Source organism: Varanus komodoensis, unplaced genomic scaffold (assembly GCF_004798865.1).
Source record: "Varanus komodoensis strain SLA01 unplaced genomic scaffold, ASM479886v1 scaffold10, whole genome shotgun sequence".
In the NCBI taxonomy this organism is placed as follows: Eukaryota; Metazoa; Chordata; class Lepidosauria; order Squamata; family Varanidae; genus Varanus; species Varanus komodoensis.
The window spans coordinates 19,620,437-19,641,874 of record NW_025335269.1 but is presented as its reverse complement, the minus strand read 5'-3'; the positions used below and the strand labels follow the sequence as shown (position 1 = coordinate 19,641,874).

Genomic DNA, 21,438 nt, shown 5'->3' with positions numbered 1-21,438 from the left:
ACTGGGCTGGTTTGCAAGTGTGTTTAGTTTCCCTTTGGTTAATTTTCTTAGCAAGTTTTAGAACCATAGTTCATCTTATTACAAAAGCCAATATAACACCTCTTTTACCAATCTTCCAGCTATACTATCACAATTATATGAAGTCAATCAACTTAAAATGGCTTTTTGTGAAACTGCTAATTAACATTCTTGCAGAGATGAGAAACCACTCTAAAGGAATCTGATGTAGTTCTGTCTGTAAATTCAACAATTCCAGGTCTACCTAACAACCACCTGAGAAATGTTAACTTCTAGGAAAATGGGTGGGATACAACTCTATCAACCATTGTATCTCAGAAAACATGGAAAAATCAGGATTTTTAATACAACTGTAAATTAAAGTATTAAATTTCTAAGTACATGGCAAAACCATGAATTTATACAATGTATGAATAGCATTTGAACAGCTCGATCCCATGTGGCTTTACTTGGAAGCATCACTAAGTTCAATGATATTTCTGAGCAATACGGCAATGTTACAAACACAGAGTCTTGCCAATTCACTTTTTTGACAATCAAAGTATATCAAATGAAAATTCCTTGCTGTCTAAGATGCTCCAAGACTGCTGTTTTTACTGCAGCAGGTCACTTTCAAAATACATTAAATTCTTCATTCTATTATCAACCCCAGTTCTGTTGCCTATTAAAAGACATCAATACACTACCTACCTTCATAGCAAGTGCAATTAAGGCCCCTTCTGTTGGTTTTCCCATTAAAGTATTGTTTCTGATTACAGCATCATTGCACACACACCCAGCCTATAGAAAAGAAACAGGATCATGTAATAAACAAATGTCCACACTTCAGAAGAGAAGAGATTTCTATGCAAGATCCTACCTCAACAATTTTGCTGACAGATGGCTTGTTAAATCCATGAACAACTTCACCTTCAACAACAACTTCTCCAAACCTATTATAGCCCACTCCAGTAACCTTGAACAAAATAGCAAACATTTATTTTAAATCATTGTTAAAAACTATTTTTTCTACATGATCTTAGAAATGGAGGTAAGAAAGAAGAGACCTAGGGAAGTATCCAGTGGTATAATTCCACAAACTCAAATAGCACTAATGGAGTTACTCCAGATTTTTCCATTGTGCAAACATAATGCCCAAGCAGTTGTGCAAATTAATGTGCAACCAGTTGCACAACTGTGCTTGCAAAATGTAACTTTAATTGGATTTTCATCTTGTACATATTTCAGAAGCTTGTTTCTGCTTATATATCATACGTACTAGCAGAATGACTGATAGCACACAGTATGAATGATAAAAAATGAATCCATAGAATTCCCTAATAACTATAATTCAATTTGTTTTATTTGCTTTAACAAGTCCCAGAAACTAATAGATTTGATTATCAGGATCAGAGCAGATGGAAATGCTAAGGAAATATCCAATCACTTCATCAGCTAATTACAATAAAAGCAGTCTCATTACCAAATGACTCTCAAATGACATTTTCTACTTTGTTCATTTCTGAAAAGAAGAAAAGCCCCAAAAAATTATTTTGGAATGAAGCCAGAAATTTTTGATCCCAAGCAGTAGATTTTCTGTCCCTGTTATGACACTGCTACATTCATTTGTTTGTGTGAGTGAGTGAGTGAATGAATGAATGAAAGAAAGACAGCCAACCAGCCTTTTCAGAACAGCCCCTGCATTTATGGCCCCACAATCTGTACTACCTTCTAGCATTTCTCTTCTTAAGGTGATAATAATAGTCACAATTATAGTTCACAAATTAGTGTGAAATAGCCACTTCACTTGAACCTGTTTTCTGTAGCAGCAGCTATCCAGAAATAGATTGAGATTTGGACAAGTTCTCAGTAACATCACACTTCTTTTAAGTGAAGACTCTACCCATGCATGTTCACATTGCTTATTCCTTACCTCTGCATGTAATCCATCTGCTGTAAATATATGGGTAACAGTCATTTCATTCTTTGTTAGAGTACCAGTCTTATCTGAACAAATCACATTGCAGCAGCCTGAAAAACACAAACAGGATAATGGAGAGTTTCTAACAGATTTGAACAAAGTAACAGGGCATGGGAATGGACCCTCCCAGGAAATGGGAAGAATGTTTGGTTAGGCTAAGCAGGTAGCAAGCTTCTCCCCAGATGAAGTCAACTGTCAACTGTCAAATCCCCTTCGTTTCAGCATCTGTTCGCTCAATTTCAGCCTCAAATTGGTGGAACAGAAACATTTGAGGATTAGGTGGTTTTCACTCACCACCCAGGAAGGCAGTCATCACATGATTAATGACCTTTTATAAAAGCCCTAATCCCCAGCTTCACCTCCATTTTTCACTTTTGAGACAGAATACCAGAGAATAGGACAGAACAACCGAGCCAGAAAATAGGCCCAACAGGCAAAATGCATTCCTCCGCAAGGCAAAGCAACAACCTAGAGTACAAAAAGCAGGCCAGTTGGATAAGAAAAATGAGGTCAGCTACATGAAGGATGAGATTGAATATCTTCTTCCCAACAACCTACAATGGACTTCTACAGTAACTTCTATCTTCAGGTTGGTATGAGAAAGCATTCAAAGACTGAGATGTGCTCAAGATGTTCTCTTCTTACCAGTAGGCTAGTGGTTGACTTTGCTTGGGAAGGACCTTACTCTGAAGAATTCATTTACCAAAGACAGCCTACACTGAAGTAAATTGTTTAGCCTTGAGTGACCTGAAAAAAATGTTTGGTGTGGCCTACATTGCCACCCTGCAAATATCTGTCAGAAGTGCACTGGTGGGGAAAGTGGCCAAAATGGCTGCATATCACATGGAGGAATGGTTAAGTTGTGTGGGCCACAGGAGATGATGTGAAGCATATAGTTACAATATAGTCTTCAGCATTCAGATACTTACTGAGATTCCCAACAGCATCCACCAGACCTCTCTGTATGACTGCCCCAGACAATCCTTCTCTGTACCTTCCCCAGCTCTTGCCCATGATTTTCCTCCACTGCTTACCTCACCTCACCTCAGAGCTGCCAAGGCCCAAAGATGTGACTGTAAATGAAGGAAGTAAAAGGGGGAAAACCCAAGCAAGAACTGAGAAGGTATACTGGGGGCGGGAGAGAGTGAGGTAACCAAGGATGAATAGGAGCAAAAAAGGAAAGAATCCAGGGGAAGGTGACGGGAAAGTGGAAAGTCAGGCAAGCTGGGGCAAGAAGATGTGCCTGCAGGTCTGAAAACAAATGGCAAATGTGTCCTGAGACTCAAAAAATTTAACAAGGGTTGATCTGAGCTTGGGAAGTGGAATAGAAAAACAGAAATAGTGAGTCATTGCACCTGAAAGATTTGATTCTACTTATCTAGATTCCGAGTTTCCCCATGCACATCCAGCTTGTGCCACACTACCTATGAAAGGTGTGAAGAGTTAGAGCATAAGGAAAGCAGTGCAAGATCCTAAGGGCAGTGAAACAAGAAGTTAATCTTTGATAGAGAAGAAGGTTCGAGGTGCAGAATGCTCATTCTCAGTCTTACACTGAGAGGTCCCTCATTTGTAAGACTGAACCATATGTGATAGGAGCCAGAGCAGGATGGTGCATCATGGCTCAAACAGAGACTTTCTCAATGTCTTGAGGACAATAAGTAGTCTACAGGAGGGAAATCAGTACACCTCTAGTGAGTCTAGGAGTATTGTGGGTTGGAACAACATTTCAGATGGGAGTTGGATGCCCCTTTGCACAGATAGGAATGTCCGCACAGAATGAAGGTAAGTACTGGGAGGCTGACCCTTGCCAAGTTTTGCTTTCAGGAGAGTCAACAAGTCTCTGATGCCAGCCTTTTACAATAGATGGGTTTTCTCTTGCACTATCAAGAGAAGACTTTTCTAAGTGGTGCCATAACATGCACAGCCCATAGACTCCAGGAGACAGAATGGTGCTTAGAATAGCTCTGAAGAAACAGTTGCATTTGTATAATTTAGTTAGGTCTTTACATAAGGTATTGTGGTCAAGGTCCTGATTTATTTAGAACTTCTTTGATGCAAAGGAAGAAGGCCCATATGAAAAAAGATGATGTGGAGGAGACTCTAATAAAATGTCACCCTGTGGACTTTTTGGAAGACTGTATCAGATCTTCTCCCTGCTGGATCCCTGAGGGGTGTCCCCTCTGCAGGGGTTAGAGCACCCTACAAAACGGTCATCACAGGAACATCCACTAGGAACTTATAGGTCATCTAACAGGACAGATTTTCAGCTACTCTGATCCATCCCACTTTCTATGTTGGAGTAGACTGTTGCATTCAGTGTTCACTAGTTTATCATGGTGAAGATTTTCAGTTTAGCACATTATCTTCCAGGAAAACTGATGTTCATCTGTAAGAGGCCTCTGAGATACAGACAAGAGGCTGTAGATCATTGGACTGTGAAGCTGATTGCAATTGGAGAGATAATATTGCCTTGGAAACTAAGGGGAGAAAAATGTATTAAACAATATATTTAAGGAAAAATTTCAGTTTGCGCAGAATCTGACAATTTTCTCTCCTCACCAGAATTGTCATACAGAATGCTTAGATTGAATGCTTACAACATTTTTGCCTCTACTGTTCCAAAGGGTTCCCTTGAGTGATAAGGTAGGGTGACTAGGCAAATCTTGGTTAGACTCATCCAAACAATAAACACCTCTTTCTTGGCTTTGGCCTTAGTCCTGTCTGAATTCCCTTTATTGTTTCCCTTAGGTCTCAAAGAACAAGGCAGTGGAGAACTCAAAAGGGACCCAAACTCTAGCTCTCTTTTGGCAGACAGATAACTGTTCCCATTGCAACAGTTGGTTGGTAATTTTGCATTCCAGCCCTTTTCATTTTGTGATAGCAATGAATGTGTTGCCATACTGCCTAGCAGCCAATGTTCTCTGATCATTTCACAAAGAAATAGAAAACATACGTAAATGAATATTTAGAAACTTTTAACACCGAAATTTTAAAGCCACTTAAACAGCTAAAAACAATTACAATGAGATAGTAGGACCTAATTAAAAACAACTGCCATCCATATCCAATCATATTTCATCAATGCCAGGGAACAGAGAACAGTCTAACCTGGCACTGAAAAGATGCCAGTGTTGCCTGGCACCAGGAGGACTTCAGTGGGAGATGGTTGTTGGGGGTGGAAGTGGAACTAATGACAAAAAATCTCTCTCCATTGTTGCTACTTTCCAAGCATTCCTTACAGGGAGCACTCTGAGCAAGGCCTAGGATGCTGACCAGTGTATGCAAGCAGGTTCATACCAGGAGAGGTGCTCTACCAAGTGCTGTGTTTCCAAGCTGTGTAAGTCTTAATAGATCAAAACCAACATCTTGAAGAGGCCATGAAAACATACAGGCAGCCAGCACAAGTAGTCCAGAATTGGTGTTCTATTGCAGAACTTCTTGTCCCTGTAATCAATCTGGCTGCCACAGCTTCTGGATAGCTACTAAAAAGTCTCTGTCGATGCATGGTTCTTCCTGCTTGAGAGGCTCTAGATCAATATGGAAGTCAGGCTGGGTGGCAGCATGACCATACTGTAAACAAACTCGGACTGCAGAAGAGTGGTGATCTGAAATCAATCATGTGTGAGCAATGTCTTTCTTTTTCAGGTTTGCAAACTTGGCTGCAGAAAAAGAATCCATGTTCACCATATCCAAGCAGATAGAGTATAGTGGATAGTACAAGAAAAGGCTTCCTCCCCACCCTTTTTGACTGAAGTCAGAAAATGAAGTCAGTCAGATTCAGAGTTGAAAAGGATTACTTTAGGGATTTTAGAATATAGAAAAGATGGGCTCTGAGAGTAGTAACTGTCCTGGACAAAAGCAAGGAATAAAACTAGAAGATCAGGACTTCCTTCAAAGATCACAAATTCTATGATACTGGCTTTCCTACATAGTAAGAGAAGTTAAGCCACTTCAAATGCTTCCTCTCAACAACACAAGAAACACTGCTTGTAAAGCCCGTTTCAATAAAAGTAGTATAAAATGTGATTGATAAAAACATGTATTAACAGATTTTGGTTATTCTTACCTAATGTTTCAACGATCGGCAATTTCTTGACAATAGCCTGTTTCTTGACCATTCTCATCACACCAAGAGCCAATGTTACAGTTACAACAATAGGTAGCCCTTCAGGGATTGCAGCTACAGCCAAACTGAAAGTTTAAGGGGATATGTTAACTTAGCTATGTATACATATTGAAGGCAGAAAGGTGCTATTCATAGGGCTGAATCAAAATGGGGGTGGAGTCACATTTCATGAAGAACTTTACACCCAATATTTTTTTTAAAGAAAACCTGTGAAAGAAGGCAAAATATGTTTGCCAAAGTGAGCATTGGCCTCACTTTAATTTGGCTGATGGGCAACACAGAACTGATGTAACCTGTGTGATTCCCTATAGACTATTACAAAGGCGAGCCTAACCATTTTTTAAACAATATGTGCTAAAGATACAGATCAGGAGTAGAACCAACTGAAAAGTGACACTAAGTAGTGTCCAGCAAACAACGCTGATGACATTTCACCCCAGATTTTCATGGGTGAAAATTCAGCATGGCCCTAGTTAGGGTTATAGAACTGGCACATTTCATGAGCATAGAACCCTATGAGGAGACCTATTTTAGCATAAAAGTGAGTGGCCCAGTTGAGTGGAGCACATGCTTTGATTTGGGGGGGGGGGGATCCTGTTCAATTTCCACTACTTCCAATTAAAATGATGGAATGTGGCAGAACAGGGAAAGCCCTTTAAGAGCTGTGGCAAACTAGAATAGATGGCTGTATAGACCTGTATTCTGATTCAATACATGGTAGCTTTGATGTTTATTGAAAAATGTTTACTGAATATGCTTATAAATTGTGTATCATACACAATTTCATATAGAGATGGCAGATGGCATGTTCTACCAGAGCGTAGAGGATTTCCTAAGAGAAATAAATCATGAAAGGGAATTGAATTGATGGGCTTTGTAGAGAATTCAGAAAGATATATACTAGCTCTTTATAGTTTTTCAGCTCCCCTCTATGGGAAGAAAAGGTACAAGGGCAAGTCAGTCCCACTACTGACAGGCGGCTTGATGAGCCTCTGTCTGATGAGCCTCTCAGCTGGAGTCCCAGTCAGCTTTGATTTAGGTCATGCTATCTTTGCAGGTGCAGAAAGTGAGCAACAACATAAAAGCCCATACTATCTTCTCCTTACGTTTAATTGGGCAATGCCTTTAGGGAGTGCAAGTTTAAGGCAGAGGATACCATACTACCTAAAAAACAAATTTAACATGTGGAATTTTATAGATAAAATTCTTTTTATTAGATTGTGTAGGAGACATCTTTTGATGAAGATTACTACCAAAACATGGGGAAGGATATAAATAAACGGCTTGGGACCAGGATATCTAAAGGAATGTCTTTTTTCCTGTATGCCCTCCTGTCCCCTAAGATCTGCAGCAGAGGCCCTCCTCTGGGCACCTTCCTTGAAGGAGATCAGGAGACAGAATACTCGGAGGAGGGCTTTCTCTGCGGTGGCGCCCTGGCTATGGAATGCGCTCCCTAAAGAGGTCCGCCTGGCGCCATCATTATGTGCTTTTCGGCATCAGGTCAAGACCTTTTTATTTAACCAATATTTTAATGTTAATAGAGTTTAAGTATTATAATTATTTTAATTTGTTTAACTTATTTTAATAATTAATTTATCACATCAGTCGTGGGATATCTAATTTATTGTTATCTGGAATATGTACATTGTATTTATAGATTTTATAAAGCCATCCAGAGACGAAAGTGATGGATGCCCTAGAAATATCCTAAATAAATGAATAAAGGATATAAATAAAAACTTTCAGGGCAAACAAGGGACACCTAAGATACAGGACACTGTTCAATCAACTGAAGTTAGATGCAACTCTACTATTAATGTGATCAACGAGATTCAAACAGCTTTTAAGGGAGCAATCCTATTCACACTTAGACAGCAGAAAATCTTACAACTGGTGGTGGCTTAGGAACACAGGGAGTTGTGGGATTTTTCTCTCTCTAGATATGCATAGGATTGCACCCTAAGAAATCTGGGTGGCTTTGTTAGAATTAGAGCAGCTGTTGCTTCTAAAGTAGAGGGGAATGGCCATTTTCTTCACCTTGATACAAACAACTGATGTGTTACTGAAACCAAAAGGCTGATCATCTTGTGCCTATATAAAATGCTGGCCACCTTTTTGAAAGATCTTCATGCTTAATCACAGGCAAAAACTACACTTGTTTCAGATGATACCATCATAAAATGTCTTCATGATTATGGTATACTTATTACCCTTTCACCATATGAATGTGTATCTATGTATGCAATCATGTACAGGAATTCAGCATGTAGTATGTAACTAATACCAAGCTTCACAAACATTTAATTGTTGATTAGCACAGTCCAAACAGAAACATGGTTACTGGCTTGTAAACATGTGCTTAACTTTGTTTTAGCTTTCTTAACATCACACTGCAACGTGAACAACTTTAACTATATGCTCACTCCCTACATCAATAACATTGGAAGCTGCCTTCCCCAGCCCTTAAGGTTATCTACTAAGAGACCATTTTATGAGGTGTAAACATGGAAGAATGCTTCAAATGACATGAACAAAGCTTATTTGCCATGGAAACTGACTCTACCCAATGCAGAACGCAAGATAATTTTGGTGGAGATTTCTTCATTGTGTGACATCTGCTTTCTCATATAATGTATCTAGAATATAATACTCACCTTACACCAATGGTAAACATATCAAGGATATGCTTCCCTTGCAACCAGCCAACTAACATAATTATGCCTATAAAAAAATGAAATTCATCTTGTAAAAAATCGATTCCTGTCCCAATATCCACATAACTTTCCAATCAGTCTGAATAGTCCAATATGCTAAATCTCAACCAGTGGTTTTCTTACCAATTATACCAAAGGAATACAGGGAAAGTTGCTTTCCTAGAAGATCCATGCTCCTCTGCAAAGGTGTTTTTGGAGCCTTGGGACAAAGAAAAAAAAAAACCAAAGCTTTATTTAGTTAAGACATGAGTTTTGTCAGATTGTCTGCTTGTATTCATCTTATTTTTAAAATGAATGTTTATATTTCTATCCTCCGTTTTCCTTCCAAGAAAATAGTTCTATATTACATTATAGAGAAGTTGCCTTTGGAATTATTGTAGAAATAAAAATCCAAGGACTGGATCTGGAAACTACCGTTTGTGACAGATCACTTCTCTCTTAAGCCCCTTCAGTTCATTTTCTGGGGATTCCCACACACACCATGGCTTGGAAGAGGTGTCCTGAATCTTTATTTAATATTTTTAGGGGCTGGAGGGACTGCCATTGGAAGGAAGGATCATGGCACTTTACTTCTGGCAGCAGAATTGATCTAGCATAAATATGAATCCAGCCCAATATAAATGTTATAAACAAATATACCGCACTGCCTTGTACAAAGCATCTGTTTTAAAAGAGTGTTTAAAAGGACGTTTTATCTGCTCAAGTTATTCAGCAACAGTAAGCTCTGTAAATTTTTTTCCTTCATTTGTCAAACAACTTACTTCTTCTGCTTGCATCATTTTGAACACCTCTCCAAACTCAGAATTTTCTCCAGTTCCAATAACAATTCCCTGTAAAACAAAACAAGTTAAAAATTTTAGCCAAAGGAGATTGAGGGTTTTGCTTGCATTTTTTTCCAGTGTAGAAACAAGCTTGTTAATATAACAAAAGGGTGAATGCATTTCTAGTTTTAAACCAGATTCACCACTGTCTTCTATTTTTAAAAGGGTCACTGAACAGTTAAGGCATGACTAATCTGTGTTCACTGAGATTACATTAGGTTAGGTAATAAGAGGTACTTTGCTGAATTAGATCAAAGTTGACATAGTACAGCATTCTTTGCAGGCATTCTAGCAAGCACTAAAAGGCACATCAGAAACTGGCTAGTATACCCAGATCTACCTTTTCCCCCACATCTAGCAGACAGATGGCAAGCTCTTATTCGCACTGAGATGTTAGCATTTTCTACAAGATACTTTTAAAGTTCAAATGTTCTTCCTTTAACTTGTCATGCATTCACTCTTGAATTATAAATGGTAGCATAATGGTAATGTTCTGAAGTGTTATTTTGTGTTTGGAACTAAGAATAGCAATACATTGTACAAATCTGCATTACTATATAAGAGGCAACTGAAAACTTTGTAGCATTATCAGGTAATAAAAAATGTAAATACATAGGGTAGCAGTCAAACAGAAATATTTTGAAGAGAGCCAGCGATAGTGATTTCGGTCATGGCTGTATTGTATGATCTTGAACTGTAAAGATTTCCAACAGCTACAGTTCATCTGAGTTCTTACAATTGTTAAATATAGCATCCTTAGGAAATAAAAATGGTACGGGTTAGAAATACCTTTGCCTTTCCACATCGTACTAGGGTTCCCATGAAAGCAATATTGCTTCTTGAAGTGAGGTCTCCATTGGTAGCAGCTGGTTGAGGGGAAGTGCATTTAGAGCAAGGAGTCGTTTCTCCTGTCAAACTAGACTCATCAATAGAAAGATCCATGGCCTTTCAAGAACAAATAGATAACATAAAACAGTTACGTTAGACATGTCAACCTTATAAAATATTAGTGGATGTATTCAGTAGTTTGAAACTCTCTTCAGCTTTATTTTTATAAGATTATGCATCTGAATGCAAATATACATGTATTTGGTAAGCTGCTTCCAGTTAACAAACCTATTGACTAATAAACTGTCCAGCTGCCCACACGATTAATCTCCTAGAATCCATTGTGAAGCTGGGGATGAGTGACTAGCAGACAATTAGCAGACAAAAAAACAGATTCTTCTGGAATTTCCAGCCAACCCAGAGAGGAGGGACCAAAAGAGATATAGTCTACTGGAAATGGTACTGGTGCTAAAAGGAATGCTCTCAGGAACCAGAGAGCTTGTCACAGGCACCAGAGGAGGTTGCACCAACATTTGACTCCAGTACAGGTGCCAGTTCCTCAAAGGAGAGAGAACACCTGACACAGGCACCAGAATTTCACCGCAAAGATAATGAGCCTTCAAAGAATCAAGTAGGCAGCCTAGTGGACTGTGCAGCCTAGACTGTATATTCTATTTGCCATTTGCCACTGAATTGCCACTTTAGAGCAAAGCTTTGCACTCTGAAATGGTTCAACATTTTCTCCAGTTTGCACTTTTCCTTGAATCCCCAATAAATATTTTAGCTTGTTTTCCCCTAAAATTAGAATGCATACTTTGTGGATGAAAGTAGGGTGACTCATAAGGAGATGCAACAAGTTATTGGCCATTCTATCACTGATTTAACAAGGAGGCTGCATGCTACACTAGGCCTTGTGTCCACAGATGGGGGGCTTGCAGGTGCTGGAGCACCACAAAAGTAGTCCTTTATTCCCTGGTTCACTTTGACATATAAAAAAGAATCAGCAATGGACACCACAATCCTACGACACCTAGACAATGTCTAGAGAGCCATAAGATCGTTCAGATTCCCACAACTGAGGTCAGAAAAGAGTTATGACTTTGAGAGTTCTGTACTCAGATTCCCTCCCTCCCCTGTCAGAGCCAGGGTGGGAAGAACTGTGTTAGGTTCTTTTCCAAGGTTTTAAGATTAGGGTTGTGGTGTAGAGAGCCAGTGTGGTGTAGTGGTTAAGAGCATGGACTGGGACTCAGAAAATCTGGGTTCTAGTCCCCGCTCAGCCATGGAGCCAACTGGGTGACTTTGGGCCAGTCACAGACTCTCAGCCCAACCTACCTCACAGGGTGGTTGTTGTGGGGATAAGATGGAGGAGGAGATGTAAGCTGCCTTGAGCCCTTTGTAGGAAAAAGGCAGGATAGAAATAAAAAAAATAAGATTAACCTCAGAAAAGAACTAAGAGTTGTTCTGTGGGACAGGGATGGGATGAAATTGGTTATGCCAGAATGTGGCATGTCCTAGCAACACTCTAGCTTCCTTCATTCCTCCAACTGAAGTGTCTCTGCTAGATGGCCTAAATTATCTGTCTTGCAAATTTGCAGGAATGGAGAAGAAGGGGAGTAAAGATTGTCTCTATATTCTCCCAACCTATATAGGATGACCATAATCCTCCAGGTTCAGAAACTTACAGACAATCCCACTGGACTGCACCCTGAATGTAACATGAAGGTTTTTTTTAAAAAATAAAAGCAGATATGTTCTAGGTAAAAGCAATTCTTATAGCTTAAGTCAAATACTTTTAACAGTCTAAAATTAATACCAGTTAGTGTCATTACCTACTCAAGTTCATCACCTCAATATGTACGTAGTCTCATTACCTACCTACTGATTACTTAATGCTTACCTCAAATAGACGCAAATCTGCAGGAACTCTGTCTCCCACTGAAAGGCAGACAGTATCACCTGGAACCAAGTCTCTCGCAAGTGTATGTTCCACTCTACCCTCTCGAACACTGCAGAGACAAACATTTTCTCATTTATTTAGATTTATATACTGCTTACCATAATTAAAAGTATCTCTAAGCAGTTTACAATAAAGATCTGCCTTATTTTACCATCTGAGCCATCAAACCTCTATCTGTCTTTATTTGTATTTTTAATTGATGCTGTTTATTTATTGGATTTTTTTATATTTATTGGGGGTGCTGTTTTAGTCTTATATTATAGTCAATTGCTTAATTGTGAGCCTCCTAGAGATGCTATAGTGCAACAGGTGGCATACAAATGTTTCAAGTAAAGAAAGAAAGAAAGAAAGAAAGAAGTTTGCACATCTGCGGACATAGATGCAGCTGGTCACGCATCATCAAGTCACCAGGTGTGGTGTGGTGTGTCATCCAAATTCAGCAGGGAAAGGTTTACAACCCAAGAACAAACCACAGGCTGACTTAATTTCTGAATCCTCCTTCCTAGCAACACAACATAGTATAGCTGGCAAAGGTAATCATGGCAATTCTGTGATACACAAGCAACACGTATGGGACAGAAAAAATTAGCTACAGTTTTCCCTCCCCAATTGTGCAAAACAAGACATGTTATAATAAAACAAAAATCAAGTAGAGTACGTCATCTACTCACATTTATTTTGAGAAATAAAAACAAAGCATTTCTTTAGCTAGGATTTAGTAGTTAAAACAGACTGATACACTGTATCACCAAGAGCTGCCATTTTCAGGGTATACAGGGCAGAGTAAATTTTACTTGATGTTCAAAGCTTCTCCTCCTTCAGATTTCATCTACTAGTTCAACATCCTTACAGAGAATGTAAATCACTAGTATAAGCATTGCCTAAGTTATTTGGAACTTGTATCCTGAATTCTGAGTCTTAAACACACACTTATATCCATTGTGTTCTACTGTAGCTTTTTACACAACCCACATGAGCTGATTTTTTAAAAATAAAGCTATGATTTCCAGACTTTTTGAGAAATTTGCTAAACCAACTAGGAGAATGAAGCTCATCAGGAGAGGAAATTTACCTTAAATTACTGTGCAAGAAAAGACACTTAATACAGCTTGATGAGATCCAGATTTAGGCAGGGTAAGGTATAGGTAAAGGTAAAGGTTTCCCCTTGACGTTACGTCCAGTCATGCCTGACTCTAGGGGGCGGTGCTCATCTCCATTTTCTAGCCAAGGGAGCCAGCATTCGTCCGCAGACAGTCTCCGTGGTCATGTAGCCGGCATGACTAAACACCGAAGTGCACGGAACACTGTTACCTGCCCACTGAAGTGGTACCTTTTTATCTACTTGCATTTGCATACTTTCGAACTGCAAGGTTGGCAGGAGCTGGGACGGAGCAACAGGAACTCATCCCACTGTGCAGCTTCGAACCAGCAACCTTTCAATCAACCAGCCCAGCAGCACAGCGGTTTAAACCACCGTGCCACCTGCAGTCCCTAAGCAGGGTAGAACCACTGAAATCAATGGCACATAAGTTTCACCGATTTCAATGGATCTTAATCCAGCCCAGTGTAAATTAATAGCCGTTAACAGTCATTTATAAATGAACAACAAAACCTCAAAAGCCAAAATTTCTCTTTGAAGGTCTCTGCAGCACTTATTTACTGTATATAAAATATTTATGATGCAGTTCTCTGCTCACAGGCGCACATGGGAGTGTAAAATATTAAAATCAAAACTAAAAAGCAGCGCATCATAAACACAATACTAAAAATCCTCTATCCTTAAAGAACAGCTATGTTTTTCTATGCAGTAGCTATTATCCAGTTTTTCAAAGTGTCTGTATTCATGATTCCTTTAGTGATGTATGGACATATTTTCTGATCCTAGCTATTCACAGAGCCATTATTTATTACATCCACTTATTTATTCATTCATTTAGATTTTTATACCACATTTCATCTTAAGATTGTCTTCAGCTAAGGATCTATATTTCATAATTTAATCAAAAGCTTCAAAATACACTTGTAAGACAGCAACATACTCTCTGCTACTATGGAAATATAATAATTTGGCATAAAATGAAATCAAGTGTGCATTCTCTGTGACATATCATTTAAACCTTAGTTCTAAAATATGAATAATAAGCTAGCTCATACCAGTGGCATTCCGGAGGTACAAGTTTACTCAGCTCTTCTAGAGATTTTTCTGAACGGTATTCCTGCAAATGCATATAAGAAAAACAGGTCTCTGAAATTACTCTTTATCAAATCAATCAAGTCTAGTTGGGAGTCAGGACTCCTAACATTCCTCCTTAACTGTATATTCTGAAGGGCCACTAAATAGAAACACAGTGTAATAGCTCCATAGAAAAACAGGGGAGAGCCATTCCCCAGTGGATTGTACCCATCATGTATAAAACTCTGCACTAATTTGTATTCTTCTCCAATCAAGACTACAGGGCACTTCTTAACTATGAAAAAAAGACTGTAACCCAAGTCCAGAGTCCCAAGTACCTATTCATATTTTGAAAGAAGTTTAGAATGTACCTCCTTCTATGTCAGGGGTGGGCAATCTGTGGTCCTCTATATGTTGTTGGACTGCAATTCCCATGATCCCTCACTGTTGGCTATGCTTGACAATGACAAATGTGCATCTTGAGAGCTACAAGTTGCTCATACCCTCTTGCACCCCATAATGTACTACATATTGCCTTCATCCTGGGTACCCAGTAGAAATGCATGAAGAAGATATAAAGCTGACTTTGACATTATAAGAGTAAAAGTAGAAGGTTCTAATTCTAAGTACCTATGTCTACTGTAGGGTCCCTATTTCTACTGTTCTAGGGCAAAGCAGCTTCAAGAGAGGAAGCTGGAACAGAGAAACAGGAGCTCACCCACACCACTGCAAATTTCGCCCAAGTAGTTCCCCCTCCAGTGTTCCAAACAAATGTTTAAACTACAAAAGCAACATTTGTTTGCAGGTGGTGCCTTGGTTCATATTGTATGATAATTGACAATAGTTAAGTACAGTGGTACCTTGACTCACAAACTTAATCGTTTCAGGGCTCTGGTCATGACCCAAATTAGTTGTGAGCCAAGTTAAATTTCCCCATAAGGTTCATGTAAATAAAGTTGATCTGTTCTGTAACTATTTTTTTTAATCAAAAAATGTGAACCAAAGTGAAAAAGAACAACAAAGATCATGGCCATCTCCCTACCCCATCCAGCACGACTGGGATTGCGCCCATCATCCCAGCACGCTGCGGGGGGGAAGATGGGCAGGAACACAGGTGCACTGGGAGTGGGGAGAGATGGACGGGAACGCAGGCGCGCTGGGAGAGGGAGACACGGGCGGGAATGTGGGTACGCTTGGAGGGGGGGAGATGGCTGCAATCGCGGTCGCCACCCAATGCAGAGTTCGCAACCTGAGTAAATATTTTTATGAAGTTTTTGTTCCCAACCTGATTTGGTCGTGAACTGAGGTGTTCGTGAGCCGAGGTACCACTGTATAGGTGGAATGTGAGTTCTTAAACTGTAGGTTGTTGCGGAAACATGGCATGTTAATCACAAGAAAATTCACAAAGAGAACCCATGGTTTGATTTTGGGCTGTGAAGTATGGTGAATTTTTCACCATACTTCATTATCTAAACAGGATTCAGACAACATAATAATCCATATTTTAACAACACCCCATGGTTCAAAAACCCTTGCTTGTGGATTACTTTGTGGTAGAAACCCAAGTCTATCTGCTTCTTGATGCCACCCCCTCAAAGGTTTAGAACCCTGAAGGGGGATATTTGGGGAGATTTATCAGCTTTAGAGTGGGTGATGAAGGAGCTGAACGCTTGTTTCTCTGTTCCAACTCCTTTGCTTGAAGGTGTTTTGCCTTAGGAACAATAGGTGTCAGGCTTGGCTACATATTTTTGCATTTAACACACTGATGGCCCTTAGCTCCTTATTCTCATGAGAATCTTGTAGCTTTTTAGTCTAGCCTCTCATTTGACCCAAACAAGATTCAGGGACATAGATGATTGGCTTCATCTTCATCTCCACAGGTTTCTTCTCCAAAAGCATACCATGCTTGTTGTCATGTTCCTTTAAGAGATGGGTTCCCTCCCTATACGTCATGCCTAAATTCTATTCAAATATGAACTGCCTATATACATGCCTAAACTGACTTTTAAAATAAATAAAATATCTAAGTTTGATATGGTATTATGCTTTTCTTTTGGGAAGAAGTTTCATTCAGAAGATGGAGTTAGTTTATTAGTGGGTTCTACTTTAAAACATGTGAGAAGCACTCTAAAAACTCTAAATGTTTTTCACTATTATAGGAATAGTAAATACACTTATTCCAGTCAAATAGTGATGTGAATCAGAAATTCTTACCTGAACAAAGGCAACTGTAACAACGATAAGTATTGCCTGTATGAAAGATGACCAATGTTAATTAAACAAACTATTAACATCTGAATCAAAAGTATATGATTTAAGATTAAATTTGTGCAATTTTGCCTTCAGAAATTTTTTCTTATCAGACACAAACCTCAGAAATAAACAGTTCTCCTGACAGACTCAAAAGTCAGAGATTAATGAGTATTAAGCAAGGAAACTATGGCATATCATACTGTATTAAAATTGATGAAATCATTCCATCTCTATTGTTCATATATAGAGATACATACATACATGTGGTGGTTATACTTCTTTAATATCCTGCAAGTAATATTACCCTAGTCTTAAAGCAGTCAAAACTTATTTTATTTATTGCAGTTGACAAACTGAAGGTCATATGAATTAAGCTTTATAGTACAATGCTATGCATATCTACTTGGAAATAAATCCAATGACACTTGGGAATCAAAAGCGTATTTTAGATTTTTGCAACAGGCTGCTTAAAATTCCTTGCATAATTTTCAGCACTTCCATTTAGCAATACAAGAAACTACCCAAACTACAGTCATGCACAGTTTTTTCTTTTTTGCCTCAATTTTTCTGCTTCGTGAAAACATATTTAACATTTAGGAACCAAACTTTCTCTAACAGATTAGTGGTATGAAATATAATTTAACTGGGTGATCCAGCTATAACTTTTGGGTTTAAAGTGCTTAACGCTGTCAAAATATATTAATAATCCAGGATTAAAACCAATCAGTAGAAAGGCTGGTTACAAATAACACTTCAGGCCTTACATTGTTCTTTTTAATACAACAATGCTTTAAGGGTGACAGGCAGCACCAGTGGTTCAAGGATCTAAGTTAGGTCAATATCCTGACCAAGTAAAGCAAGTTCTGTGCTTTATTTAAAGCATATTCAAACAGCCATTGTCACAGGTTTTCTAATTTGACAGTAAGCTATGTCATTAAATAATGCTTTAAACTGCACTGGTCTTATACAGATGCAAGGAAGGAGAAAACCAGAAATAATATGAACATTCTTTTCAGACTGTTTCTTGGCCTACTGCCCAGTAAAAACCATGACAATATCTTTGTGTAGAAAAAAAGCAATTAAGTTAACAGTGGTGCAGCATGGAGAATTGTTTTTCTCTACATTTCATGTTTCTGTAATGTAATATATAAACCCATTGCTATTACAAATAGCAAAGATGGATGGTTTCCTGACTTTCTGGATAGATGGCATTTAATTTGGATGAACCTGTTCATTGCCAAAAACAGACTACTGTCCGATCACGTAGACCCATCCCACCTTAAACCAAGCAGCAGCCATTTAGCAGGAGATGACTTTAACACCAAATGTTTACTGTAGTGGTTGATTTTAATTTATTAAGAAAAAACTTAAATCATGGTCAAAGACCATGGAGATAAGACATATCCCTCAAAGTTACCAAATATATTCCTTTGACAAGTATCATGCCCAATCCATATGAATGGAGAGATATGACCAGGTGTGGATTTTTAAGCCAATCTAACAACAACAAAGTGGAACAGTCTATGTAACAAAAAATATGCCATCAGATATATTCATTAATTTGGGTTCATAATGTAAGAATATCCAAAGACATTGAGAAAGCAGTTGATACATATTCTGTCATCCAACTGAAGTAAAGGACAATTTGACAAAGGTCTCAGGAAGGGGGGGGGGCTCAGTACTACTAAAAGAAAAGTACGTAAGACACTTAGATGATTTTCCAGTCCTTTCCTAGAAACTCAAGACTGAATAAACTTCTAGTATGATTTAAACAAGAGAATGTCAATCTCAAGATTTTACTTAAGCTAAAGAATGGACTTACCACAGTGATACTGACGGCATCATCAAACTGATGCATTATAACACTGATGACTGCAGAAGCTAGGAGAAGCATAATAAGGGGGTTTTTAAACTGCAAAAAAAAAAGAAAGAAAGAAAGAAAGAAATCAGAAATATCTGTAATAATTGAGAATAAAGCTCTTCCTGCAAAACAATAAAACAAAGTAAATGCAAGCATTCTATGGAAAGATGAAATGGAAAAAAATGGGTAATAGGTCTCAAACATCCGTTAAGTGGCACAAGGTCTATAAATCTGAGGATGATCGAGTATAAGACCAAGTATGGCCCCCTACACAGCACCTGAGGCTCTATAAAATGCTCTGGACCTCCTCTTCAACCTCTGTAGACAGAGCTATGAGCATGCAGAAGAAGATCCGATTGAGGATCTTCCTTCCCCCATGCCTTCTCAGTCATCTTAGAAGTTTCTCTTGTCAGAGAGAGAAAAGCAACCAGATGTTTTGGTCTACTACTCCAATCACCTCTTATTACTGGATAAGGCTGATGGCTGTTGTGAGGCAAAACATCAGGATGGCTACAGTTTCTCATCCCTGATTAAAGCATAGATCAAACAAAGCAATAGCGAAATCAGAAACAGCAGACAACTGGTTGAGACCAGTGGTTCTCAACCTGTGGTCTACAGAGCCCTGGGGGACCATGATGTTGTCATGTGGGGTCCGCAAAGGCTTGAAGAAATGTTATGGTTTTTTGCAGTTAAATATGAATGAATGAATGAACAAACAAACAAACAAACGAATGAAAGCAAGAGGGAATGGGAAAGAGAATAAAATCTAAATTTTCCATGCTTGTTTTGTAAAACTTCGCCTTTTCAACCTATTGCCTCAATTAAAACAATCAGAGGTATAAACTGGCTATGAAAGTAGCTGTCTGATGGCAAATAAGTGCATTTGGTATTTCTAAACATGCTGAGAACATGCAAGTGAATGACCCTGGGGTAGAGAAAGCTGAATCAGTCATTGTCAGTGTGAGTGATTGTTCAGACCAATTTCATAATCTTCTTCGATTTCTGCTAACCATTTGGTTATCGTTTGTTCAGGTGGTTTTTTGATATTGCTGCAGTGGATTTTGTGACAGTGCTTTTCGGTTTAGCCTCAGGATGGACCGCTGGCTGAATGTGAAACATAAAAGAACTGATGATGTTGATGAGGGGGCATCCTGTTCAAAGCAAAGTGAGGCTTCCAGTCATTTTAAAAAGTATCGCCATTATAGCAAGAAATATCTGCCAATTGGCTTCATGTGTACAGGTCCTGAGGACAAGCAACTACCACAGTGAGTGTTATGTTACAAGGTACTGTCCAATGAGGCTATGAAATCAAAATTGCGAAGACATCTCTATACCAAACATAAGGAACATGCCACAAAGAACATAGATTTTTTCAAAAGTAGGGAATGTGAGCTTTGGGAAAGTAAGAAAATGATTAAAACAACTGCAACTGGTTGTAACAATGAAAATGCAGTGAGGGCTTCATTTGAGATTTCTCAACTAATAGCAAAAAACCAAAAAACCACACATACATGATAGCTGAAAAACTTTATATTACTTGTTGCAAAAATCATGGTTTCTGCGCTGATCAGCGAGCAAGCTGCCAAGGACCTTTCCATAATACCTTTGTCAAAGGACACATTTAAGAGGCAAATTGATGGTTTGTCAGCTAATACAGTTTGAAATAAAAATTTCAAATATTTAAAGCAATCTAGTGCTTTAAATCTTGAGTCAGATCTTGGTGCTCCACGGCGACAAAAGGTATTTAAAGGGGGATTGTGGTGAAGGAAAGGTAAGAACCACTGATCTAGACCACTTTTTCAAAACTAACACATCTTCAGAAAGCCAAGGATAGGCAACCCAGTATCCTCCAGATGTTTGAGATCACAACTCCCATCAGCCTAAGGCAGCAGGGCCAATGGCCAAGGAATATGTGGAATTTGTAGGTCAAAGCATCTGGAGGGCACCAAATTACCTACTCCAGTATAAGCTATACAGAGAAGGAAAACATACCATGCAAAATATGGGGCATATATTGCAGTTGTTTCTTGCATGAATGACTGATGGAAATGTCACAGAAACTGCCAGTTTGGACATGTTCATTAATTGCATTTCAATGCAAAACAATTCCCCTAACTACCATGCAAATACCTGTTTCATTACCAAGAAGGTTATCATAGTGAAACTTCAGAGGATAAAACAAAATATATAAACCCAACTATCTTTAAAACAAAACTACCTTCTCCTAGAAAAAACAAGCATGGGTGCATGTGTATTTTTGAGACAAGTTTGCAAAATGTGACTCAAACAATTCAGTAAGTACAAGCTCAGAGTACCCACTGGGGCTGTGGTATGGTCAGTTCACTGCTTTCCCAGTTCTACTGCCTCATGGCAAGCACCTTACCCTGCCCATTTTAAGAGTAGCATTTTTGTTCCACTTGTAGAACTACCACACCTGAAGGCTGAACTGATCACAAGCCTCTTTAAAAACAATGTCAATATGTTTGAACTATCAGTCCTCAAAAGCTCTCAGAAAGGAAGAGGCACTTACCTGGGAAATGTATTTTTTCCACAGTGGTTCATCCTCACCAATATCAAACTCATTCCATCCATGGAAAGCCCTTCTATGACAAACTTCACAATTCTTCAAGCCATTCTGAAGGTCAGCCTATGGGAATATGTACAAGTATATGTAATTTTTATTCTGCATATGTAAGTCCAGATTTTATTCCACTGCAAAAATAAGTT

At 38.7% G+C, this 21,438-nt stretch overlaps 2 protein-coding genes across 10 annotated transcripts in view; one reads left to right on the top strand and one right to left on the bottom strand.

Moving 5' to 3' along the window:
* Positions 1-21,235, top strand: part of ASTE1 (asteroid homolog 1) — a 51,786-nt gene extending 30,551 nt beyond the window's left edge. For 2 of the 7 annotated variants that reach the window (XM_044455827.1, XM_044455819.1), the window contains exon 6: positions 2,362-6,071. The gene's annotated coding sequence lies outside the window, so the exon portion shown is untranslated. Of the gene's footprint in view, positions 1-2,361; positions 6,074-19,743 lie in introns of those variants that run through there. The other 5 variants (XR_006417153.1, XR_006417164.1, XM_044455831.1 and 2 more) reach the window with 5 other exon arrangements.
* Positions 1-21,438, bottom strand: part of ATP2C1 (ATPase secretory pathway Ca2+ transporting 1) — a 50,550-nt gene that overhangs the window by 17,019 nt on the left and 12,093 nt on the right. For all 3 annotated transcript variants that reach the window (XM_044455800.1, XM_044455808.1, XM_044455790.1), the window contains 13 exons: positions 21,242-21,358; positions 18,673-18,762; positions 16,812-16,847; positions 14,579-14,640; positions 12,365-12,473; positions 10,429-10,584; positions 9,580-9,648; positions 8,942-9,017; positions 8,759-8,825; positions 6,045-6,169; positions 1,931-2,028; positions 878-973; positions 709-798 (listed from right to left, as the gene is read on the bottom strand). In XM_044455800.1, coding sequence (XP_044311735.1) covers positions 709-798; positions 878-973; positions 1,931-2,028; positions 6,045-6,169; positions 8,759-8,825; positions 8,942-9,017; positions 9,580-9,648; positions 10,429-10,584; positions 12,365-12,473; positions 14,579-14,640; positions 16,812-16,847; positions 18,673-18,762; positions 21,242-21,358 — 1,191 coding nt within the window. The remainder of the gene's footprint in view (positions 1-708; positions 799-877; positions 974-1,930; positions 2,029-6,044; positions 6,170-8,758; positions 8,826-8,941; positions 9,018-9,579; positions 9,649-10,428; positions 10,585-12,364; positions 12,474-14,578; positions 14,641-16,811; positions 16,848-18,672; positions 18,763-21,241; positions 21,359-21,438) is intronic.